Source organism: Rhinatrema bivittatum, chromosome 9 (assembly GCF_901001135.1).
Source record: "Rhinatrema bivittatum chromosome 9, aRhiBiv1.1, whole genome shotgun sequence".
NCBI classification, from domain to species: Eukaryota; Metazoa; Chordata; class Amphibia; order Gymnophiona; family Rhinatrematidae; genus Rhinatrema; species Rhinatrema bivittatum.
In genome coordinates this window covers 109,763,541-109,789,940 of record NC_042623.1, presented here as the reverse complement: position 1 = coordinate 109,789,940, position 26,400 = coordinate 109,763,541, and the positions used below count along the sequence as shown (strand labels likewise).

The window sequence follows — 26,400 nt, the reverse complement described above, 5'->3', positions numbered from 1 at the left end:
GTCATCACGCAGTAGCAGGGTTTCAGATGGAGCCCTGGTTCATGGCCCTCAACTGAGGACTGTCACTACAGTGACTGGATTAAGTGAGTTGGAAGGAGATCTTTTAAAAGCCAGGTGAACACACCGTATCCTTACAAATGAAAGCTTATAGCACAAGATCCTGAACTGGGCAAAGTTATATAAAAGAAAGGGGCTCTGACAGGAGATCAAAGCCAGGAAAGTCAAATCCTAAGGCACATGGAGATAAACTGACTTATGCCAGAGAGGATCTGACCCAGGACTTCTCCTGAACCTAAAGTTCTTAATGCTGGGCCAGTGCTGCTCCTATTATAGTCATAATGGTGAAAAAAAAACAATTTAATTCAGTCAGTCCAAAAATTGAACTGGTGAGAGACTATGGGGCGGATTTTAAAACGCCCGCGCGCGCCGGTGCGCCTATTTTGCATAGGCCACCGGCACGCGTAAAGCCCCGGGACTTATGTGCATCCCGGGGCTTTCGAAAAGGGGCGGGAGGGGGCATGCCCGGGGGCGTTCCCGAAACGACGCGGCGTTTCGGGGGCATGCCGTGGCATTTTAGGGGCGGGCCCGGGGGCATGGTGCCGGTCCAGGGGCGTGGTCGAGGCCTCAGGACCAGCTCCCGGGACCTGAGGACGGAGCAGGGCTGCCAGCCGAAGCGCGCAAAGTTACGCCTGCTTTCAGCAGACGTAACATTGCCGACAAAGGTAAGGGGGGGGGGGGGGGTTAGGTAGGGGAAGGGAGGGGAAGGTGGGGGGAGGGAACAGGCAGCTCGCGCTGGGCTCGGCGCACGCAGGTTGCACAAATGTGCACCCCCTTGTGTGCGCCGACCCCGGATTTTATAAGATACGTGCGGCTACACGCCTATCTTATAAAATCCAGCGTACTTTTGTTCGCGCCTGGTGCGTGAACAAAAGTACGCAATCGCGCAAGTATTTAAAATCTACCCCAGCAAGAGCAGATTCTGTTGCCTGTAAGGTCAAAATGCATATCTACTAACAATTTAGTTAATTGCAAACACAGAAAAGCAATGCATCCAGTGATCTCCATCTTATTATACCTCTTCAAATAATGAACTTTTAGTTGACATAGATTTTTAAGTAAAGGTTGTTGGTGTGGGAGAGTGGACTATAAACCAGGGAGAGGTGGGTTCAAATCCTGCTCCTACTCATGTGACTGTAAGTCCATTACCTCAAGTACAAACTTACTGCTAGATTCATCAAAATGCTATAATTTTGCATGGATAATGCCCGCCATAAGTGAAAGGGGTGTGTCTGATCATTTTTTAATTACTGCACCACATAGGTAGCATCATGGGGTGTGTTAAAGCTTTCGCACCCCCGCTGCAGTGAGAGAGAGAGAGACAGAAACTCTTTATAAGACCTTCACAGTTTTCAACTATTTATATCACTATAGGAGGGCCAGCTAGTAACTCGAGGTGAGGTTTTAGTGGTGGTTTAGGGTTGTGGGGCCAGTTTTAAATGCAGTGAGACTTACGAACAGCACAGTACACTTCAGTAAAAATTTAACGCCATTTGGAGTGAGGAAAGTCTCACAAAGATGAGATTTCTACAATGTTCTCTCGCCCTACACAGAGTTGTACTGTGCTGTTCGTACTTAGTGTTTGGGTAATTGCCAGGTTCTTGTGGCCTGGTTTTTGGCCTCTGTTGGAAACAGGATGCTGGGCTTGATGGACCCTTGGTCTGTCCCAGCATGGCAATTTCTTATGTTTTATGTATATAAAAACTTTTGAATAAATAAATAATTAAAATGTTGGTGCTTTTTGGTCCTTGCTATTTAATTTACAAGTCAATTGCAATAAAATGAATCTGAAGCTGCATTCTGAATATAACTTATCTCATTTTATTGTACCCTAGATCTACAGTATGTTACCTTCAGTGTGCTTCATTATGGAGGCCATTTTATACAGAACACTGGTGATTATATTGCACTACTAATGTCCCTTCAGAAATTATGAAGATACTTAAATGATCGGTGAGGTGTTTGGGTGGCAATAATTAAAAGGCAAGTTTTTTATTTTTTTCCTTACCGTTTTGCTGTTTTTAATTTCATACCTGAGTTATAAATTAAGTACTTCTTGGATTCCTCCTTGAAAGGCTAGGCATCTGGCACAGCCATTGCAGTAACAGTCTGGTCAGGGACCACAAATCATGGTTCCCTATGGAACCTAAGACACATGCACCCTGACTCTGAACATTAGATGTCACTGTGGCTCCAATGGTTGCGAGTCCCTCCGCAGCATTCACAGCCCTGAGTCTGGGAATTGATTCTGTCACCCACATGACAGACCACAGCAATGCTACTGAGCCGACAGTTTGGCCCTAACATTAGCTGATTTGAACCAGTGAACTAATAATGAAAGACATTGTAAATCTGTGCTAATCCACTAAACCATCCAGCTGCTCAATCCCAGCCTGTGCTTTGTTCTGTGCTTAGTTTGCACAGGCCTGAACTAAAATATCTGAGGCAACTGTTACTGTTTGCTAACAAACTTCTTCTGACTTGAACGTCTTCTACGGACAAAGTAAGTTACAATATTTCAGTTTTGCTGAAAAACACACAATACTAGCCTGCTTGTAACACAGATTTTAAATTACAGGGGATTCATTTGTATCATAATCTAGTTTTCACATGATATTACTAGCATAATTTTTTTAGAAAGCAATTTTGATAGATTTCTAAACATTTGTATTTTGATGCCTTTAAGTTTAATGCCTGTGTCAGCTTCAGTAAGAAGAGTTCACCCTGAAAAACTGAAAGCTTAGTTTTGATATTTTGAAGGTCAGAAATGAAGAAGGGGGCAGAGGCACACTAGAAGAAGTAACACTGTGCAATAAATCTCCTTTTGCTCGCCAGCCTTCTCACTTTATGTAGCAACAGCAGAATCCATGAGAAAATAATCACTGCATGTCCCAAGTACTGAGAATAAATACGCTGCTTCAGTTTCTTTTTTTTTTGTTTGTTTTTTTTATGTCTCCTCATAATGTCCCAAAATAGGAAGCTGTCAGAAATTGCAGAGCCCTTGTATCATCCCACTTGACGTAGTTTTGGTTCAGTTGGTTATAATATTATTACAGAGGCTCAAAGTCACATCTCATCTGATGCTGTAGAGGGCTATTCAACCACTAGACTCAACTAGCTGAGCTTCAATGAATGGAGCTAACGGAGGTCTTCCAAGCTGATATGCCTTAGCAAGCTCTGTATATCCCTTAAAATATTTATTTTCACATTTGTAGACCACCTCTCCCCGGAGGGCTACAAAGCAGTGAACGACAGGTATAAATAATCATATTATTAAAATAATCCTACAAATGTAAAATAACTTATGTACAAAAGATTAAGCACTTATTTTAAGATCACATTTCTTACCATCATCTGTGTGCTCGTTTTAGTATGTTTCTCCAGGATCACTGTCCTAGAGGCTATACTAGAGCCTAAGACAGTGTCATGTTTAGGGGAGCAGTGAGTACATTTTTTGACTGTCATTGCAAACCTTTGAATGACTATGTGGGGTGTGGTTGTGTCTGGTTGCAAGAGTGGAATTGGGGCTGTTCCTCCTACATTCTTGTGTGATAACACAGCTGATGTCCATTTTGTACAGGTTAGGCCGGACAAGTTGTCCCATAACACAGTCTGTCACTGTACTGTCTGTACTGCATCCACATAGGTTGGTGTTGGTTGCAATTAGGCCAATTTTCAAAACAAAAGCTGAGCCTCTAAATTTGGGCTCCCAAATTAAGCACATATTTTTCATTGAAAATTCACATAAATGTGGGTCCTAAAACTTGGGCTCCTAATTGTAATTCTATTCATTTGCCTAGATTAGATTCCTAGTTCTTAAAATCAGGGCTAAGCACCAAACTTTGTTTCCCTCGCTTAACTCCACTCCTGTAGTCACCCACTTTTTAGGATATCCAATTTAGGACCTCAGGAAGGTGGTGGAAGGTTATCACTTGGTTAAGCTCATGTAAATGTAAATCCAATATGGGTAGTTGCAGATACATCACTCAGCATGATACATCTTATGTTCTTCAATAATCTTAGCTAAAGCAGTTTTATTAAAATGACAGGCTGATTAAGCTTCCCCAAAAAATCAATAGTCGGGCATTTAGTTTAAATCTAGTCTAAATTACTTTTTGTACCTGAATTCACAGTATAATTCTCACTCATTTAGAAATGGGCACTTGGCACAGACTCACTCTCTCTCGATTCCTCTGTCCAATCAGAAAACTCTAATTAGATAGCAGCATCCCATATATAAGCAGGGTTATGAGAACATTTTAATAGTAAAACCTAAACATAGAGGTGGTTATTTTCTAAAAGTTGCATGGAAATGGGCTGTAGGAAATTGCTACTAATAGGCGTGTAACTCCTAGGGCTTTGCTACCGTATATGCTACTTTTACCCAGGTAACGCCTCTGAAGAGCAATGTTTTTCCCTCCTACCCTACTGGGTCATTCCTGATTTCCTCCATTGCCCCCTCCCTCCCCCGGATGCCTCTGCCGGTGTTTCTGACGCTTGGGAATGAATCACCCGGCTTTACGCGGGCTGTTCCCGGGCCCGGCGCGGCTGAGTGACGCCGCACTGGAGCGGCAGCGGGACCGCCCCGGGCTGTGCCGGCCGGCGGGGTGGGGGGTGGGGTCGGAGCGTGCTGCTGCTGCTCTCTCTCACTTCCGGGTTGTGGAGCTTGGCCGGCGCGCGCTGCGGTCACGGGAGCGGCAGAGGCGTCATGTCCCACCAAACCGGCATCCGAGGTACAGCCCGGGCAGGGGAGGAAAGTCGCCTTTGCACAGAGGGAGGGGGATAGCTCGATCAGGGTAGGGGTGGGGGGGAGAGAGAGATAGAGAGAGCGACTCTTCCGCTGTGGACCGGGAATGCTGCCTGGGATCCGAGCGGGCGGGGGTCTGTATCCCGCCGAGATCTCTCCTCGGCTCACCTAGCAGTCGTGCAGGGTAGCCCCTCTGTCCCTCCTCGTAGCCCACAGGCACGTAGACTTAAGGTTGAAGTGGCACAAGTTTGATTTTGATGAGCAGGTCCGGAGGCACAAAGGTCTCTGGGCGCAACTCTTAGAATCAGGAGCCAGGGTTTGGCACTGACTACGGGACAGCTTAGGTTTTGATTTATTTAACTTTGAGTAACACATTGAATATGTTTTCATGCTTTTTTTTTTTTTTAGTTATTTAATTGTTAACATGCCAAGAGTTGATGCCAAGTATCAATGGATCAGGGAGCGGGGAAGAGAAAGGGGTTAAAAAACAGCCTTGTTTTCTGTTCATAACCATCTTACAATTAACGCGTAATACCTGTAAATCTCATCTAGCGTTTCAGTGTTACTTGTGGAAACCTGTTTGCCTAAATAAGGAAATTTTATAATATTATCTTCCATAAGCTTGGATCAGTTAATGCAAGATATAACTGGTTTCTGTGCACATGACTCCACAAAGTTTCGGAAAATTAATATCTTCCATCTGTTCATGCACACATCATCCTCTTTAAAGCAGCACTGCCACATACTCACTTTCCAGTTGTATCCGATTAAGGGTTTTTCTCCCATTCTATTTTGGGGGGAGGGTGTTAATGAATTGGGCCCTAAGAGAGGCAGTCATCCTTTACTCCTTTCATTGGATAATATATCCAATTCTTTAGCTCCCGTGTTTCTCAGAATTAGTAGAAAAATGCTTTTAAGAATAGTCCTTGAGGGTATAATTTTTATGTCTTTTAGAACACCTTACAGAATTACTGTGTGGTTTCTGATGGGTTAATTAGAAAGATGAGGAGCGGTGTCATATATATATATATATTACAGATATACTGGGAACATAGCATCTTCTTCAGGATTGGTCAGCCAAAGAAAATATTCAGTAAAATGAAATGAAAATTAGAGAAAAGAGTTATAGAAAGTTACGTTTAGGAATGAGGAAATACATGTTAAAGCAGCAAACTTATTTTAGCTAATTAGCAGTGACAATGATATTAAAATATCCCTTTGCTGTTCTACTTTTTATTTAATTCCTGAGAAGATAAGTTGTTAAAGTTCTTGAAAGCTGCATGTCTGCCATTAAACTGACAGTGCTGCTGTGCGTATCAGAGCCCGACACAGACTAATGTGAGAACATAGCAAGAAGAACCTTTAAAGGAAGAGACTGCGTTAAGAGGTGGACATATGGAGAAAAAAAGATAACACAAAATTCTGAAAGAAAAAAAAAAGTATTTGCATGCTTCTGGTAAAATTGGGGTGAGGAACAAGAAATTCTTAAATATATATTGTAAAATTGAATATACAATACACTCCAGAAAACCATATTTATTAGCTCATATTGCCACTGCTTTGGTCACATAAGTTAAGACCTCAGGGAAGTATAGGCTCTGTTTTGTTAAAATTAATAAAAGGCATATGCTTTTTAATTCAAAGTGCTAAGATTAAAAATGAAATAGAAAAATGGCAGAAGAAAGGAACTGACCCAAGAAACAGGTCAGTTGATGCACTGCAGAATGTTACTAGTACTACTGCTTTAACATTTTTTGAAATAGACACTTTTTTTTTTAGTATATTTGATTTCCCCTTTTTCTGCACTCCCACTCCTGCCTGAAAAGGAAGTCTGAAATCTTCTAATGTCAGCAGGGGGCACCCCCTCTGGCAGCAATTAGCTTCTCTCTCTGTGTTAAAGGCCCCCAGCACATCACCTTTGAATTGTGCACCCACGCTGTAGGGGAGGCTCAAGCATGGCTTTTATAGACTTTTTACACATGTGCCTTGGTCTTGTGTAGCCACATTTTAAAATATTCCTCTGTGTAGTGTAAAGTCTCCCTCAGGGATATGGCAGTACATTACACTCGCTCAGAGCATTTGCACATAACAAGCTTTCACCTCGGTCATGTTTAGAATTGCTATGTTAGCACAAGCACAACTGGAGATGTGTCCTTTTCCTCTTGTTTTAATTAAGGCATTGCATTCCTTGTGAATGTTTGGTTTAGGTGATCCGGTATAAATAATTTTATCTGTTCATGCGTAATAGAGCTGGAGCTGACTGTTTGACCTGTGAATGACAGTAACTGGGGCCCACTGGTCCTTTCAGCAGATGTGACTTTGTAATTTGTAGAGAGAGGCTGGATTCCTTGCAGGTTTTAATACATTCTATTGGATTAACATAAAGTAGCTGGATGTACATGAGCTGTTCAGACTTCACAGGTCTGTTCTTCAGATGTTGCACAGCTACCAGCACTGTGCAGCACAGAGATGAAATGTGCTCAGTTACTAATTTTGTTTTGATTTATCTTCTTTTTTTTTTCCAGCTAGTGAAGACGTTACAGATGTATTTGCCAGAGCCAGAAATGGACAATACAGACTGTTAAAAATAGATATTGAAAATGGTTAGTTCTGATTTAATACTGTTAATTTTAAATGGCATTTTAGTAACGTACTTAAGTGTGAAGGTTGTTGTTACAGTTGTTTGACTTTAGAAACCCTAAAGCTGTCTTGTCATCCAAATGCATACAGTGTTGCCCAGCTTTGTGTGTGAAACGTGAATTCTGCAGTGGTTACCTGCCTGATTCTGGAGGCGGCAAATAATTGCAAATCCAAAAAAAAAAAAAAAGAAAAACCATTCATAGACCATTTTCATACATGCTATGAATTCTGGACCATGTGCAGCTTTGAGCTACACTCGCTCCCTGTTTGCATAAATTGTGTTCATATTGAAAAGTGAATGGGGGAATGAGTGCACATTGATACCACATTTATTTCTTATTCATGTTCTTATATTTAATTTGGCCGTTTCATTCAGATACAGTAGACTAGATATTTCTCTGTCCCCAGAGGGCTTACAATCAAAGGGCCTGACTTACTAAGGTTATCCCTCCCCCCCCACCCCCATTTCTGTGTCTATGGGAAAAATAAATGTAAATGAGACGCTAAGTTTGTTCCTAAGGCAATAGAGGGTGAAGTGACTTGCCCAAGGTCACAAAGACCTTTGAACCCTGGCTTTCCTGGTTCTCGGTCTGCTGCTCTAACTACAAGGCTATTCTACCACTCCATTAATGGAGCCGGTTTGTCATAGGGGAGCTGCTGTGGAAGTAGGTACCAGTCGTTTCCAACACACAGACCTTTCTGATGCAACAGTCTGTTTGGATTTAGTCAGCCTGGCTATGCAGCTGCTCTTTCATTTGGAGAGGAGTAAAGGGACTTCTACAGGTAAAATTGTTTTACGCACAGACGTGGACTTTTACAAAATTGCTTGTGTGTGTCAGGTTCACGAGCAACTGTACCCAGACTGAGCAGAGGCGTTCCTGGGAGAAGAGTTGAGGAGCGGTTTAGACATTTTGCTTGCACTTTTAAAATTTGACTGTCCGTGCATAACTTTTCAGAAAAATTTAGTGCGCCTCAAATGGCAGGTGTAACTCATGCAGGGTGGATTTGGTGGGATAGTTTTCAAAGAAGACTTGTGCATGCAAGTCCACTTGGAAAGTTGGGGTAACTGATGCACGATGTTTGAAAACTTACCCTCCCTGTATGGATTATGCCAGGAACGGTTTCCCTGAAATGAGCAGGCAGCAAAGTCGGAGTGATTAATCCAGCACTGAATATATTGCATCAACGAATCCAGCATTAGGGCTGTGTGTGTTTGAATAGAGCAATGCAGGGTTATAAACCGTTTTGCTTGAAGCATGTCACTAAAGTGACACATCAGTGCTACAAACTTGCAGCATCATCCAGAATTCAACTTCAGGGCAATTCAGTCACAGTTTATCACAGTGATGCAGAGAAGTCCCTCTCTTACAGATTTGCTTCCCAAGTGCTGGGTACAGCTGAGGATTCTGGCTTTAATCGCTGTTCATGCTTTCTAGCTCCCCATTCTCACTTAGTTGAGCTCTATATGCAAGCATTGCCTTTTATATGTTCATTTATGCTTTTGTAAAAAGCCTGGCTGATTTAGTGATATTTAAGGTTTAGAGATGTCTCTCCTCACCTGATAGCTGTTATTGATACTTCTGAACTTTCTGCCATGAAATCTGAGACTCTGTGGTAAGGACAGTGCATAATAGAATATGAGGAGTGCTGAGATGTTGACAGTACGTCCTGTTTCCGTCTCTTATAAGCATTGTAACTATGCCGTTCATATGCTGGCATTGGCCCTTATTGAACCAGTCCTCACTGAAATCAAAACCGTGATTTCCTGTCACTGTTCTTTCTCTGAACAAGGAGAAAGCTGTCAGCCATATGTACGTTATCCTTATTGTAAATCAGTTCTTTATTTTAATTTAAGCCTTTGACAAACATAGAAGTGATTGGCATCTGGCATCTTTTCCCTTTCCGCCCCTCTGTGTCTATTTGAGGCACACATTTTGCCGCCACCTTTTTTTAAATTTTTTTTTTTTGGCTCCTATCATCTCCAATAAATAGGCAGGGCTGTGTTTGCCCAGCAGACTGAAGTAAAAAAGAGCTTTCAGGCCATGCAACGGCTCTTGCAGTACATAAGCTCCTAACTGATCTATTGGATTGGCTGATAATATATAGCATAGGCCTGAGGCGCCATGTATAACCTGATACTTCCAGCTAGATTAGAGTCAAAGGCTTTTAACACGTTCGTGCTGAGGGAAAAATCCCAAGAGAATTCACTGAGGGGATAATTTTGTAACAGCCCACATAAATTTGGAAGTGGAAAATCCACACAGTCTATCCCTTTGAAAATGATTCCCCCCGCCCCAAACTACTCTCACATAATTACACCATCAAATTTGTACACAGTTTTTTTTTTTTTTCAGGAAATATTATGCACCATATTTTGAAAATGCAAAAGTATGCGCCTAAGTACAAGTGGTTACTGCAAGTAAACTTGCGTGCATGGAAAGCTTGCCCACATGTCTGGCAGGCAATTTTGTAGCGGGCCATTTCTGCGGGCAAAGCATTGCTTTACCCACGGAAGTGCCTTTTGAAAATTACCCTCTCTTTATATTTTATCCAAAACATCAACGCCCAAAAACTGCTGGTCACGTATGTAACATTACAGAAAGTAATTGGCAGCTTCCTGTCCGCTGTTGAGTCAGCTCTGCTTCATGAGTTTATAAAGATTTCCAGGTAAAGAGTCTTCAGTACTTTGTACAAGTATTACAGGTTTGACTGCGTTGTCCTCGTTACGTAGGACAGCTGGTATATAATGGCTTTTCTCTCATTCGCTCCACAGACAAAAACTGAAGAACAAGCCATCTGCTAATGACAGTTTGTGCACTCATGCTGTAGCCACACAACTTGTTAGTGTGTATTAGGAAGCCATTTTTATTTAAGTTTAAATGGCTCTTTCTGTATACATTCATTTGAAATGTCTGCATCGTGGTAATGCCTTGGTTATTTATAACAAACCAGGAAATTTGAGAGTTAGTCATCTGGGAAACCAGAAAGCTCTGTATTGTTATGATATTTCAAAGGATGGTTTTGTGAACTATCTTGGACTATTCTTTTTGTTTCTTGTAGATCTTTTTCTCTGTGTTGTTTCCCCTCCTATACCTATTATCACTCTATATCTCTTCTTTCTCTGTCCCCATACCATTTCCCTTCTCTATCCTCCTTTAAATCAGGCCCTAAAGATTTTCTCTCCTGCTACCATTAAAATCTTTCCTGTGTAGGACTCTGCATTATAGGAAAAGTTATTTCTAGACCTATGTATACTGATTTGTAGTATTGGTATTAATTTCTAGAGCATCTTACGGTGGGATCTTCTAGGCAGCCTGAGGAATCCTGGGATAAAGACTATGATTCCTTTCTTCTGCCACTGCTAGAAGATAAACAACCTAGTTATATATTATACCGGCTAGATTCTCAAAATGCACAAGGATATGAGTGGATCTTTATTGCCTGGTCACCAGATCACTCTCATGTAAGTAACATTCTTACACTTATTTTTTATACAAAATTATTTCTTAGGAGTATACCAATGTAATAAATATCAGCACTTGTGCTATAGAATAGTAACTAGCTGCCTCGTCATTCTGTCAGACCAGTCCAGACTTGTGGGATTTGTCCCTCCTATCACCAGATTGAAGGAGAGAGTAAAAACTTTGCATTAACATCTTTTTCCCTATATACGGGCCGATTCAGTAAAGTCCGCGGGAGAGCGGACAAACGCCTGCTCTCTCGGAGCGCGCACAGGCCACTCGCCTGTGCACGCGATTCTGTATTTAAATTAGGTGATGCGGTAGAAACGGGCAAAAGGAGGCGCTAGGGACACTAGCGCGTCCCTAGCGCCTCCTTTTGACCCGGAGCGGTGGCTGTCAGTGGGTTGACAGCCGACACTCAATTTTGCCAGCGTCTGTTCCCGAGCCCGCTGAGAGCCACGGGCTCGGAAATCGGACGCCGGCAAAATTGAGCGTCCGGTTTTCGGCCCGACAGCCACCGGCCCATTTAAAATTTTTTTTTCTTTTTACTTTTTTTACTCTTCGGGACCTCCGACTTAATATCTTCGGGACCTCCGACTTTTTACTCTTCGGGACCTCCGACTTAATATCACCATGATATTAAGTCGGAGGGTGCACAGAAAAGCAGTTTTTACTGCTTTTCTGTGCACTTTCCCGGTGCCGGCAGAAACTAGCGCCTACCTTTGGGTAGGCGCTAATTTCTGAAAGTAAAACGTGTGGCTTGGCTACACATTTTACTTTCTGTATCGCGCGGGCATACCTAATAGGGCCATCAACATGCATTTGCATGTTGAGGGCACTATTAGGTACTGCAGGTTGGACGCGTGTTTTCTGCCCCTTACTGAATAAGGGGTAAGGGAAATTGCGTGTCCAAGGGTAGGTTAACAGTGCGCTCCGTCGGAGAGAGACAGAGACAGACTGGCCATAATATCATGGCCCATAGGCAGGTATTTGTATCCCTAGGGTAGGCCCACCTAGTAACTCGAGGTGGGGATTAGGTAAGAGTGTAGGGGGTTAGGGGCCACTTTGACATTCTACGTGATACCTACGAACAGAACAGTGGTCTCTTGTGAAGATTTGCTGGCCTTCGGAGTGAGGAAACTCACTCCAAGATGAGATTTGGGCAAGGTTCTCTCAACCTAGCTTGATGGACTCTCTACCTGGGTAACATCAAGCTAGGTTGAGAGAACCTTGCCCAGATCTCATCTTGGAGTGAGTTTCCTCACTCCGAAGGCCAGCAAATCTTCACAAGTGACCACTGTTCTGTTCGTAGGTGTCACGTAGCATGTCAAAGTGGCCCCTAACCCCCTACACACTTACCTAATCCCCACCTCAATTTACTAGGTGGGCCTACCCTAGGGATACAAATACCTGCCTATGGGCCATGATATTATGGCCAGTCTCTCTCTCTCTCTCTCTCTCTCTCTCTCTCTCTCTCTCTCTCTCTCTCTCTCTCTCTCTCTCTCTCTCTCTCTCTCTCTCTCTCTCTCTCTCTCTCTCAAAAACTGGTTGCCTGCAGGAAATACATCAGGTTTGGCACTTATCACAGAATCTGAAATGGTATCGCAATGTGCACTAACTTATCTCTTCGCACAGGTAATTATCCCAAATTGCGAAAAATACTATATTAGCATAAAACACACCCCTTTTGCTATCGCATGCGGTACTTACTGCATTTTGATACATCCAGGCCTAAGCTAGATATTTCACTTAGATGCAGCTCCAACTCTGCTCTTTGCATTAATGGTGGGGGTGGAAGGGAAATAGAACCAAAGGGTTACTAAGAGCCAAGAGTAACAGAAAAGTATGAGGGAAAAAAAAGTGCGAAGCTTGCTGGGCAGACTGGATGGGCCGTTTGGTCGTCTTCTGCCATCATTTCTATGTTTCTATGAGAGGGTAATGGAATTGAACTTTGGGAGTGGGGTCTTAAAAGCCAAAGGAAAATTCCAGAGAGGTGGGGGCAGGGAACTGCTGAGGAAGGGAATGGATTTGGATTCTCAGGGTAGGGGGAAGGAGGTTGCTAGCCACATAACATTTTTCAAACAGGATATGGGGAGGGTTATGGCAGCCCACATCCAGCCACATTACTATTGCTGCTAGCAATGCCGATGTGTTACTGGCAGCGATACTCCTACAAAACTCTGGCTTTATTCTCTGTTAGCACATTGAGTATTTAATGCAAGATTTTGCAAGAGATAAGACCAGCATTAAAATCTGCCAATAATACAAGTTATCGTCCTGTTTTAGTACATTGGCCCCAATCTCTTCGTCCCTTTCACCGCAGCCCTCCTTTAGAAACAATTTCATTCTAATCTGGCATAAAGACAAAGTCTTCCCGCCTTTTTCTTTTCCCTTCATCTTCACACAGATTGTACAATTATCCAAATTTCTTGTCTAGCTATGTCATATTGCACCATGTTTCATAAATAACACTTATGCTAAGTGCTTTGTTGGCTCTTTTTTTTTTTAAATTTTTTATTTCTCAAAATTTTCAATTTTTACAATCAAGCATCCTTGATAGAAATACTGGCAACAGCCATTTCTAAGTCCACAAAACGTGAGGAAAGGTTTTACACATATTGAAGGCATTACAATCTAATACAAATAATAAAACTAAGTAATAACAGACAATCAACCAGGGCAGCCATATTATATCTATTATTTAGAGTTTTCAGCTATTTCACTTCGGGAGCCATCGATAGTTTCTGTAGCTTGTTTTTCCATTATAAATCTATGCAAATGCGACGGTTGAAGAAAACAATATTTCACCTTGTCATAAAAAATATCACATTTACATGGATATTTTAACTTAAATATCGCACCCATTTGCAATAATTTTGGCTTTAATGTGAGAAATTCCTTCCTCCTATTTTGAGTTTCCTTTGTTACATCTGGAAATATTCTCACTTCCATCTGGCAAAATTTCTCTTTAATATTACGAAAAAAAAAGTTTCTGAACCCACTCTTTATCCGTTTTCAATTAAAAAAAAAAAAAAAAAAAAAAAGATATTATCATAGTAGCAGGTTGAACTTCTTCTACACCAGTGGATTCAAGAATATCTGTAATATTCAACGGTTTCAAAGATTGAAAATGATCGTCTTTTACACATTACTTTTTCCATAGAAGGTAAACAGTATACGTGAGATAATGGGGGTAACGCTTGTTGTGGAATTTTTAAATACTCTAAAGCAAATTTGTTCCACATTTCCTTAACTGACAAACTTACCATTTTAGGGAAGTTTATCAATCTTAAATTATTACTCCTTAATTGGTTTTCCAAATTCTCCATTTTTCTCGTCAAAAAACGATTTTCCTTTATTATTAAACTATTTTGGTGGTTTAATTTTTTAATTTCTTGAGAATTCCTTCCAATTACCAAATCTCTCTCTTTTTATCATCACTGATTATTTTATTCACTTTTATTTCTATCTTTTCCATATTTTTAACTATTGGTTTTAATTGAAGAGAAACATTTTTATCTAAAATAACAAGCGTTTCCCATATTACCTCTAATGAAAATGTATGTGGTCTCACAATAGGTATCATTTCAAATTTCTCACTTTCAAAACCAGATTCTTGAGAACTCCCCTCTCATAACTGCCCCTTCTAACCCACTAGAGTTCCTAGTTTCTTCTGCTACAGGGACCTCAGGTGTTTCCAGAGGACCCTTTATGCCATCACATTTTCTCATGGATAACATAGTGGTCTCTGTAGATACAGATCTTGAAGTAGTAGGGTTGGCTCTTACTTAATATGCCAACCCTTAGCGACTTCTCCCAATTGGTGTCTTCCAACCTGGCAAATCCTAGGCAAAGAATAGGATGGGATGAGAGATGATGCTGTACCAGAACAGTGTTTTCTGAGACAAGGTTTGGAACAGTTGCAATACTATTGTATAGTTTCCTTCAGTAGAAAACAAAAAAACCTAGGAAATCTTTTTATTGTACATGTTCATTTTACATTCCTACTTCCATTTCCTGCCCTGTCCCTCCCACCTCCCTGGCATCATCACCTACCTTCCCTCTCCCTCCACCCCCAGGCATCATCATTACCTTCTCTCTCCCTCCATTCCTCTGCCCAGACCATCACCTACCTTTTCCTCTTCCTCCATACCTCGTGGCACATTCAGCTGTCCCTTCTCTCTCTCCCCCCCCCCCCCCCCCCAGCAATCTGATATTGCTTCTTCTACCTCTGCTGGCTTCCCTCTGCAATCTGAACTGCTTGGGGCCAGCAGGTCTGGCAAGACTACAAAGATCTCATGCAGTTTCCATTGCAGATGGGAAAGCAAGAGCAGCTGCAAATAAGTGCTGTTCTCCATCCCTCCTCTCGCCCCCTGCTGGCAGGAGGACATTTTTCATTTCAGGAGGGAAAGAAAAAAATGTAATGACTGCAGCTGCAGTAACCTGCCCTGCAGCCATAGCACACCATGTGGGAAACACTGGTTTATGTATGTAAATGGTTTGTTACAAAATTACCCAGGGTTTGTGCAGGTAAAAGTAGGCTCAAAATGCTATTTCACTCATACTTTTACCTGCACAGAGCAGAGGCGTTTTGGGGAAGGGGGTGGGGTGCTAACATTTATGCGCATACTTTTCCATTTTTGAACAGTGTGCATGTAAAATTTCAAGAAAAATGCATGCACATCAAATAGCAGGTATAACTTGTATGGTGGGCACCACTGAAAATTGGGGTAACTTATTCACGTAATTCATAATTGCTGCATAAGTCAACTGCGATGTTACAGAATTATCTTCCCTCTGTATTAAGATTCCATAATCAATTAACCATCATATAGAAACACAGAAACATAGAAATGACAGCAGAAAAGGACCAAATGGTCCATCCAGTCTGCCCAGCAAGCTTATGGTAGTAACTACTGGCCATACAAGCCATCTTTATAATTATTAGTTTCCCAGACTGTCAAAGCAGGGGCCCTTGCTGATTGCTGTCTGAGTCCAATTCCCCGTTACCTCTTGCCATTGAATCGGAGAGCAATGTTGGAATTGCATCAACAGCATAAAGGCCTATTGGTTAAGGATAGTTACTGCCATCTCAGCAAGTTACTCCCATGCTTATTTGTTTTCCCAGACAGTGTCCTTGGTTGTATCTGAATCAAATTCCCCTTTCCCCCCTGCCATTATAAGCTCTGAACTTGCAGACCCATGCTTTTGCAATGTTATCCTAACAGTGTATGCTTTTCTCAGTCTGTGTGTGTATGCATATCAATAGTAATCTAAGGCGACTCTGTCCTAATATAACAGGTGCGTCAAAAAATGCTATATGCTGCCACTAGGGCAACTCTGAAGAAAGAATTTGGTGGTGGCCATATTAAAGATGAATTGTTCGGAACGGTAAAGGTACGTGTATTTTAAAACTATAACTATATTTCAAATGTTCACAGAAATGCACTTGCTTAGTAATGAACATTTAGATTTGTATGTTTCTATTTTATCAATTTCATGATGCAGGGAAGACTATTGTAATAAGATTTATTTTCAGGTGTTCCAATTTGCCACAGTAAGGGTTCTGGATAGATCTTCTGATTCAATTTATTGAGGTTAAATAACTTTTACTACAAGAGGCTCATGTGCAGTTGCTGGTGTTTTTATTTGCTCTGAAATAAATTGGAAGCTGATGTGCTCACTCCTAGCAAGGCGACACTGAACCTGGTACTGATAACCTCAGTGATATTGTGTGCATTTATGGAAGATGACTGCAAAAACTAGATCTGAAGTTAGGATACTAGAAAACTGCCCTAGACTTTTCAGAAAAGTCAGCTTCTCAAAAAAGAATGATTATGCTAAGGAAGCATTGTCAGGAGTAGGGAATTTTGGACAGCAATAAAATGGAGTATTGAAATGGTAAGAAATCATTGTGTCAGGCACGTTAGCAAAGGGAAGAGAATAAAGAAGCCATTATTGATGTAGTGTCTATTTCAGTGAACCACAACACGGTGGTTCACCAAAGAATTAGGAGGGTAATATTCAGTCACTGGCTGGATTGCAAAGTTAGCCAGATAAAATTATCCAGCTAACTTTGGAGAGGTATTCAGTAGTGTAGTCGCACTGTTGAACATAGCTGGTTATCTTAAAGATAGTCTGATAAGTTTATCTAGCTAATGTTAAACAGCTCTTTGACACAATCATAGTTTGCTGGCTATGTTTTCCAGCTAACTCTGAATATTAGAGTTAGCTAGTTAATTAGCAGGCAAATTTAACTCCTCCCAGAAACAACCCTGGAATGCCCCTATATTATCTGGATAAATTTTAGTACGATAATGAGATATTGGGCTAAGGTTTAGCGAGTAAGTGCCCAAAATATTCAAAAGTGGACATTTAGCAAGATAACTTGAGAGTTATCCGGCTAAAAGGCTTTGAACATTGACTCCTAGGAGAATAAGTAAGAACAGAAAAAATTAGCCTTCTGAAAATACAAGACAGAAGGAGAAAGACAGGCAAAATTCTCCATTTCTTAGCATTTAGTCAGGTGGATCCAGAATAAGTGGGTTAGGCACTTCTATCAGCAGATAGAGACTGAGCAAAGCTGACATAACAGTATATATACCCCTGCAGTGACATCAGCCCGCCGGTATTCTCCATCTCCAGCAGATGGTGGGCATGCATCTCACTACTGAGGATTGTTTACAATTTTTAGAAGGAGAAAAGAAGAAAATTAATTCGCCCCGCTCTCCTGTGATGATACCATATGGTCCCTCCCTCAGTTGAGAATGCCTGAGGTGATATATATTGGATTTTCCCTCAAATGAGTGCCTTGGTCTGGTAGCTGGTTTTCAGCTGGTGTGGACTTAGCTCTAAAAGACAACTGAAAGGCAAGCAGGTGCAGGAAGCCGAGTGCTGTGGTGACAGTATATGCCCTCTCCCCCCACAGCCAGAGACCAATTATGTTCTCAGCCAGACGTGCTGAGCTCAGGTAAAGCAAAAAAAAAAAAAGAGGGTCTTTTGTAGGGATTCCTCATTCCTCCAGTCTCTGTGCTCGGGGAGCTTAGGGGACGTGGGCAGCCTGGCGGATTGAGCAGCTTTTTTGGGCAAGGCCCTGCTCTTAGGCTTATCACTGTGCGCCATGTGGTAAACCACGGAAGCATTTTTGCGCATTTTCCTGTGCATTAGGCTGCCCTTTTCAGGACCATCTGCTCATGCGAGTGCATCCTGATAAACATCCGGTTGTGTACCCAGTTTTTGGATGTTTAGTTGGGCGCCTGCTTGGGTGCCCAGCTGGTAGCAGCGTCTGAGGCGCATGCTTACCTATACACACAATCTGAGTGGCATTGAGGGCGCTCAGATTTTGGGGCTCATCGAGGCACAGGCTCGTATGTCTAAATTTTGGACGCCTATTTTTTTTGCAGCTGGACGCGCACTTTTCAGTCGCCTGTTAACGCATACTGACAGACTGATGGGGCCTATAGCAAAGAAACCCAAGCGCCTTACCCTCTGTGCTGGTTGTCATATTCGGACATCTCAGCCTGGCATTCCCTCTAACTTGTGTCAACGCTGCTTGGAGGCTCAGAGGGAATTGCCTTCATCTGATTTTACTAAGCCCAGTTCTTCCCTGCCTGTTGCGGGCCTAGGTAAAGATGTGTCAGAAGGGGCACCTGACTTTGGAACTCCCCTAACTGGTTCATCAGTGGGGGAAGGTAGTTCAGTGGGCGGAGGACAGGTGCCTCCTGGTTTTGGCATGGATCCTTCTGCCTTTTCTTGGGTGGAATTTTTTCAAGGATTGCAGTCTTTTCTTCAGGCGCTGTCCTCTGCACCGACTAGTCTTGCCAGGTCAGAGTTGCAGATGGTGAACTCCTGCACACCTGGTGCTGTGGCTAAGCATCAAAGTACACCTAGATCGGTGGCCGCTCTTCCCGATAAGGATCTGGAGGATGGGGAAATTCCTCTGGGATTGGAACCATATAGAACTATGTTGCGGTTCTTTCATAGAGATGCGTTACCTGCTCTGATTTCTCAGACATTAAAGATGCTGGGAGTACATGGGGCTGAATCCATGTCTGAGCCAAAGAAAGATCCCATTTTGATTTCTTTGCGTAAAGCCTCTTGTTTTTTTTCCCTATTATGGAGGCCATTCAAGAATTGATTGATCTTGAGTGGTGCACCCCAGAAGCTAATTTCAAAGGGGGATGAGTTTTGGAAGACTGTATCCCTGGATTCAGCTACAAGAGAGCAGTTATGCTTTCTGAAAGTGGATGCACTTGTGTGAGCTATCACCAAGCAAACGACTATCCCTGTAGAGGGAGGAGCGGCCTTGAAGGATGCGCATGATAGGAGAATTGAGGCCATCCTTAAACAAGCATTTGAAGCAGTGGCAATGACTTTGCAGATATCTTCTTGTTGTTCCCTGTGGCTCGCTCCTGTTTACTTCTCTCTCAGGAGGTCAAGGAGTCTGCAGTGAATTCAGGGCAATGGTGGAGCCTGCAGCTACCTTTTTGGCAGATGCAGGCTGCGATTTGGTCTGCACCTCAGCCAGAGGGGGTGTTTTCAGTAATTAATAGCAGCCAAGCGCCACTTATGGCTGAGAAATTGGTCGCCAATGCGTCCTCCAAGTCTGACCTTATGAAGTTATCCTTTAAAGGCTTGCTCTTGCTTGTGAGCGAGTTGGAGGAAATGGCCAATAAGTGGAGCAAGTCCCAGGTACCCCATTTGCTGAAGGATAAGAAGCAGATGCTGCGCTCCTTTAGCATGAGAGGTCATGCAAGGGGATCCAAACGTTTTCAACCCTACAGAGGAGCGGCCTTTCAGAAGTCTCAACCTTTGGGTAGGTCCCAGTCCTTTCATCCCAGATGAGGCACAGCACATGCTCAGGTAGTGGAACCCCCCTAGCCTCCCAATGAAGGTGTGCTGACCCACCCCTGGGAACAGGAGATAGGGAGTTGCCTTTCTCTCTTGTCAGAGGTGGGTTGAAATAATGTCATATCAATGGGTCCTGGAGGTGATACGAGATGGATATGCACTGAAGTTTTGCAATGTTCCTCAGGATGTTTTCATGGTGTCTCCCTGCCACTCCCTGAAGAAGAGGCAGGCAGTGGACTGTTCATTGTCAAGGCTCCTTAGTCTGAGGGCTGTGGTTCCACTGCCCGCGTCTCAAGAAAATATGGGCTGATATTCCATTTATTTCATTGTGCCCAAGAAGGATGGGCTCTTTTTGTCTCATCCTGGATCTCAAAGGGGTCAACCATCATTTGAGGATGACTCATTTTCCATGGAAACCCTGTGCTCCGTGATAATGACTGTGCATTCGGGAGAGCTTCTGACGTCCTTGGATCTGTCCGAGGCATACCTGCACATTCCCATCCAGCTAGAACATCAATGTTTTCTGCAATTCACAATTTTGGGATGTCATTATCAGTTTCAAGCACTGCCTTTTGGTTTGGCCATCATGCCCAGAACTTTTCCAAGTTTGTGGTGGCAGCAGAGTTGAAAGTGAATGGCTGATTTGGACCAAGACTTTGGAAGAGAGCCTCCTGGTGTCACGCCCAGTGATGTCCTTGTTGCAGGAGCTTAGTTGGGTGGTGAACCTGGCCAAGAGCAGTCTTCAGCCATCTCAGTCGCTAGACTATCTTGGGGTTTGATTCGACATGAAGCAGGGCAAGGTGTTCCTGCCAGAGGGTCGTATTCAGACATTTTTTTGGCGCAGATGTGTCTATTGATGAACATAGGACCACACTGTTGGACGTATTATCTACAGGTGCTCGGATTGATGTCCGCAACCCTGGAAGTGGTGTCGTGGCTGAGGGCACATATGCAACCTATTCAGAGCTCCCTGATATCTTGTTGGAGCCCACAGTCTTAGGACTATTTGTTTTGATATCACCTGCTAATGCAGGTCTACCCTCACCTGCAGTGGTGGTTTAAAGCAGATCATCTTAGAAAGGAGTTTTCCCTAAGCTCACTGGCTGGTACTCACGACAAATGCGAGCCTCCGGGGTTGGGGGGCTCACTGTGAGGAGCTGATAGCACAAGGGTGCTGGAGTGCAGAAGAGTCTCTCTGGAGTATCAATTGGTTGAAAGCCCATGTGGTCCGTTTGGTATGCTTGCGGTTCGGTGACCGATTGCATGGTTGAGTGGTCCGGATAATGTCGGACAATGCAATGACAGTGGCTTACATCAATTGGCAGGGAGGAACCAAGAGCCAGCAAATAGAATGGACAGAAGTACATCTTCAGATCTCAGCCTCGCACATTGCAGGAAAAGACAATGTAAGAGCAGACTTTCTCAGCAGAGTCTTGACACAGGAGAATGAAAATTCAGACAAGGTGTTTCAGCTGATGATGGATTGCTGGGGCCTTCCGTTTCTGGACTTGCTGGTGACTAGTTTCTTCAGTTGCAGGAGAGATCCAAAGTCCCTGGGCATTGATGCCCTTGTGCAGACGTGGCTGGAGAGCAAGCTGCTGTATGCCTTCCCCCGTGACCCATGTTGGGCAGGATGATTTGGAAGATTGAGTCACAGGTGGATGGTGCTTTTGGTGGTACCAGATTTGACCCAGGAGACCATGGTATGCAGATCTGCGGAGGCTCCTGGTGGACTCCCCCCCCCCCCCCCCCCCACTCTGGTTTCCAGCACACAGGGATCTGCTGCGGCAGGGGTCTGTTCTTCACGAAAATCTGACTAAATTTTGTCATATGGTGTAGACCATGAGAGGGCTCGGTTGCTGAAGTGTGGATATACTACTGTGGTGATTGCCATCTTGCTACGAGCTACAAAGTTCTCCACTTCCTTAGCCTACATTTATTGATTTTATTGTTTATTGATTTTGTATACTGTCATTCGGTGAAGCCATCACAACGGTTAACAAGACGTAAATAATATGTAAATTCTAAAACATATAAATATAATACTTAATTAAAATGTAGCTAAAAGACATTAAAAGAAAAATAAATATTAAGAGCAATTCATCAAGGAGATAGCTTGTGATGTGGTGAATGTAGAGGAGTAAGTAAGGAAGGCTGTGAGTGAAGAGCTAAGGGTATTGGTATGCCTTTATGAATAGCCAGGTCTTTATATCTTTTTTGAATGTTTTAAGACTCGTTTGTAACCGTAGTTCAACGGGGATTGAGTTCCATAACTTTGGGCTTGCTAATGAGATTGCACATTCCCTGACTTGGGAGAGTTGTGCTGATCTTACTGAAGGGATTGTTAATAGACCTTTATTGGCTGATCATAGAGATCATTGTGGTGTGTGAAGTTTAATTGGGTCTGGCGAGTGTTTGAGGCTTGGTGTGAAGATCAAGGGGCTCTTCCTTATTTGGTTAAGATCCTGCTCATTTTGTAATTTTTGCAGGATGGATTGAATAAAGGCTTGGCTCTTAATTCATTGAAGGTACAGGTGGCAGCTCTTGCCTGTTTCAGGGGTCAGGTGAATGGTGGACCCTTGTCTGCTCATCCAGATGTGGCCTGTTCTTGAAAGGTGAAACATCTTTGTCCACCCTTGTGGAGTCTTAATCTGGTTATGGATTTTTTAGCAGACCCTACTTTTCGACCGATGCGTGCCCTCTCCTTGCAGTTACTGCCCTTGAAAATGGTGTTTCTTGTGGCAATTTGTTCAGCACATAGTATCCGAACTGCAGGCTTTGTCTTTCTGGGAGCCGTTCCTTCGAGTGACTCTGGGGGCGATGCAGCTGTGTACTGATCCTTCCTTTTTGACAGAAGTGGTTTTGGATTTTCACTTGAATCAGTCCATTTCCCTTCCATCTCTGGACAGGGAAAGAGATGCGGAGAAAAATTGCCTGTTACAGCCCTTGGATATCGTGAGGTATTCTGAGGTTTCTAAACCTCTCAGGAAGACAGATCACCTGTTTGTTCTCCACTGTGGAAATAAGCAGGGCGAGCTGGCGTCATGGGCTACAATAGCCCGCTGGATTAAGGAGTTGGTCATGCCTGCGTATGTGGATGCTGGTCAGCCATTGCCTAGTCAGGTTAGGTCTCAGGCAGTATCATGGACAGAGGTTAGATTGTTGTCTCCCTTCGACATTTGCCGAGCTGTGACGTGGTCCTCCTTACACACCTTTTCCAGGTATTATCGTCTGGATGTGCAGGCCCGGGAGGATGCTGCCTTCACACATGAGGTTTTGACTGGACCAGGGGCAGCCTCCTGTCCTGTTAAGGAGTAGCTTTGGTACATCCCACTTGTTCTGGATCCACCTGACTAAACACTAAGAAATGAGAAATTACTGCTTACTTGATGATTTCCTTTTCTTTAGTATAGACAGGTGCATCCACCTTCCCACTTTTGACTGCTGGCGGATTATGCTATTGTCCTCCTGTGTGGCTGCGTGTTCCTGGGGTTACTGGTAAGTGTTAGTGCGGTCCCTAGACTAATGTTAATACATTCTTTGTCTGAGCTCACTGTTTTCCTGTTGGCTGAGTGCTGTTAATAATCAAGTTTTCTTAGTCTGTCCACGTTTGGCTTTTGCAGAGAATACTGGCAGGCTGATATCGCTGCAAGGTTATATATACTGTGATGTCTGCTTTGCTCCATCTCCATCTGCTGGTAGAGGTGCATAATCCAGTTGTTCTGGATCTACCTGTCTATACTAAAGAAAATGAAAGTATCAGGTAAGTAGTAATTTCTCATTGACGAGGAAGCATGAATTAGCCATAATGATCATAGGCGATGTCATTTGACAGCATTGACATGGACCCAAAGCTGAAAAATGTACTGAGCATGTGCAGGAGTTTTGTCCAAATACGCTGACTTGTGAGCCCCTCAGTCTCTCTTCTCTGAGTTACTGCATGGAAGTCTCTCTCTCTCTCTCTCTCTCTCTCTCTCATTTTTTCTTACTGCTTCTTTACTTTGTTTTCTTGCCACTGTCTCAGCAGCACTTCAAACAGAACTTTTCAGTTCTTTAAAAATAAAAAAAATAAGATGTGTGGAGAAGTCCAAAACCAAGAAATCTGCACTCAGTGGCTTTAAGACCTCTGTCTGTAGGTGCAAATGTCCATTACAGATACACATGCCATCTGCTATTGCTGCCTGGGCCCAGACCATGAGTTTCCAACTGCCAACTTCGTGATTGGATCTCGCCCAGGGTGCAGTAGTGCACCACCCCTGAAAAATGGAGGCCGTAAGGAGGGTGCTGTCAGGTTAGAGCCCCAAGCATAAGCATGGGTCTCAACAGCTGAGCCTCTCCTCATTTTAGGAACAAAACATCATCATGCAGGGAGTCAAGGCAAGATTCCTACCCATCTCGACCCCCTGTGCAAAGGAAGGTCTCTCCAGTTCAACCTTGGGTCAGAGGCTGCGCGTGGTATGGAAACCTGTAGCATTGGACAAGGTTTGAAAAAGAGCAGTTGAATGATGTGAGGGATCCCCTTCTGGACCTTCCCTTTCGAAGCCGAAGAGAAATTTTGCACCTTTATCATGAGACTGCCAGAGCGGCTCCTTCTTGACACTGAGGCATCAGATAGGTTTCTTCATCCTGTATGGCATGGAAGATTTCCGTGGCCTCAAGTCATTGGTTTTATCAAGACCCAGGGACAAACAAGGCACTGTCTTATCCTATCACAGAGCTCACACTCTTAAGGAACATTCATCCTGCTCAGTGCGACATGCCAAGGCAGCATCGGTTGTATCAGGGACAAGTGGTTCAGCACATAAGCCCAGGAGTCCTGCCTCTGAGGTTTATGGTGCTATGGAAGGTGCAGCTAATATCATCATCTATGGACCAGGGTGCCTTTCAGAGTTAAAATGTTGATGCTTCTGGCTTGGGGATCCTTGGAATCAGCCACTGCCATGGCATACACAGTTGTCATTGTGCAGCATTCTTCCATGGGAGAAGTACAAGATGAACTCCCTCCCTTTCATTCAATCGAGGAATTGGATGTGTGCTGTGGATCTGAGGGATGCTTATGCACATGTCCCCATTCATTCTACCCATCGAACATTCCTTAGATTTGTGGTGAAGGAGACACACTACAAGGTACTCCCTTTGGCCTCTCTGTAGCTCTGATGTGCTCACAGAATGCCGAATGGTAGTGGCAGCACAGATTCATTGGCAGGGAGTCTGTGTTCCCATACCTGAATGATTGGTTGGTGATGGGTCCATCTCCATCAGGATTTCGGGAATCTCTCAGGAAAACCATATGGCTCCTCCAGTCTCTGGGTTTCCTGGTCGGCTTTGCCAAGTGAAGCCTGGTTCCTTCTCAAGGAATTCAGTTCATAGGAGCCTGGATAGATTTGCTTCAGGAAAAAGCATTTCTCCCCTTCAGAAAAGCTGCATTACTAATGGGCCTGGCAAATATCAGCAAGGTTAGTCCTGGGCCTCCTTGGACACATGGCTGCTGTGGTACATGTGGTTCCTTTTGACTCGTCTGCACTTGCAGGATCTTCAGTGGGATTTACAGAGCCAATGGAATCCTATCAGCCATTATTCCAGGAAAGGAAATCTCTGTGAGATGAAAATATCCCTGCAGTGGTGGATGAATCCAGAAGTCCTAAATGTGGATCTCTCATTGTGGGTTTCACTGCATCAAGTAACTATCTTCAGACGCCTCCAAGAAGGGGTGGCGAGTGCATGCTGGAAAGACTTGGACCCAAAGAATGTACTGCCCAACGGAGAGTGACCTACAAATCAACTACATGTAGCTGGAAGCTATCCCCTATGCTTGAAGAGCTTTCTCTTACCTTTTTTTTTCAGTAAAGAGAAGCTTTATCAGATGAACAACCAAGTGGACATGTTCTACATAATTAATCTGGTAGGTATGGACTTTTTTTGCCCCCTGAATCTGATAATGGGCAGGTCCTCAGAATGCCCATCTCCAGACATCTAACTTCTGGGAATCTAGAACACAATAGCGAGCCACTTTAGCAGAGTGTTATCTGCATGCTTGGCCCCTCGAACAAGGGATCACGGATGACTTGTTCAGTCATGGAGAAAGCCAGTGATTGATCTGTTCACCTCCAGAAGGCAACAGAAAGGTCAATAAGTTCTACTCAGTGCAATAGAGCTGTTGCAGATCAACGCCCAATGCTTTTGTGCTAAACTGGAGCATCAGGCTACTCTAATCATATCCACCAATTCCTGTCACTGTTAGTACCTTCCAAAATGTCCTTTAGGAAAAGACTAGGATAATCCTTGTAGCACCATCCTGACCATAGCAAGTGTGGTATTTATTTCTCATTTATCTGTCAACCTCTGGTTCCGCTGAGAACATCTCTGACTTTCATCAGACAGGAGGAAACAATCTGTGCTAACTTATTTAATTTATTTATTTATTTAATGGTTTTTCTATACCGCCGCTCATCAAAGATATCACGTCGGTGTACAAGGAACAAAAATACGCAATTGCGTGTACATATAACAGGATAATAATAGATGAATTCTAAATTACATTAAACAATATAAAACAGTAACAAGAACGAATTATTTAGCTAATAAAAAGATAATGTAAAACAATATAATATAGATAACTATAGCAGCATAACTTAATCTAAAATC

At 43.2% G+C, this 26,400-nt stretch overlaps 1 protein-coding gene across 2 annotated transcripts in view; it reads left to right on the top strand.

Moving 5' to 3' along the window:
• Positions 1 to 4,566: 4,566 nt before the first annotated feature.
• TWF1 (twinfilin actin binding protein 1) overlaps positions 4,567 to 26,400 on the top strand; it is a 67,110-nt gene continuing 45,276 nt past the window's right edge. Inside the window, exons 1-4 of one of the 2 annotated variants that reach the window (XM_029615199.1) lie at positions 4,567 to 4,790; positions 7,330 to 7,407; positions 10,729 to 10,907; positions 16,207 to 16,302. In XM_029615199.1, coding sequence (XP_029471059.1) covers positions 4,766 to 4,790; positions 7,330 to 7,407; positions 10,729 to 10,907; positions 16,207 to 16,302 — 378 coding nt within the window. In that variant the 5' untranslated portion in view covers positions 4,567 to 4,765. The remainder of the gene's footprint in view (positions 4,791 to 7,329; positions 7,408 to 10,728; positions 10,908 to 16,206; positions 16,303 to 26,400) is intronic. The other variant, XM_029615198.1, reaches the window with a different exon arrangement.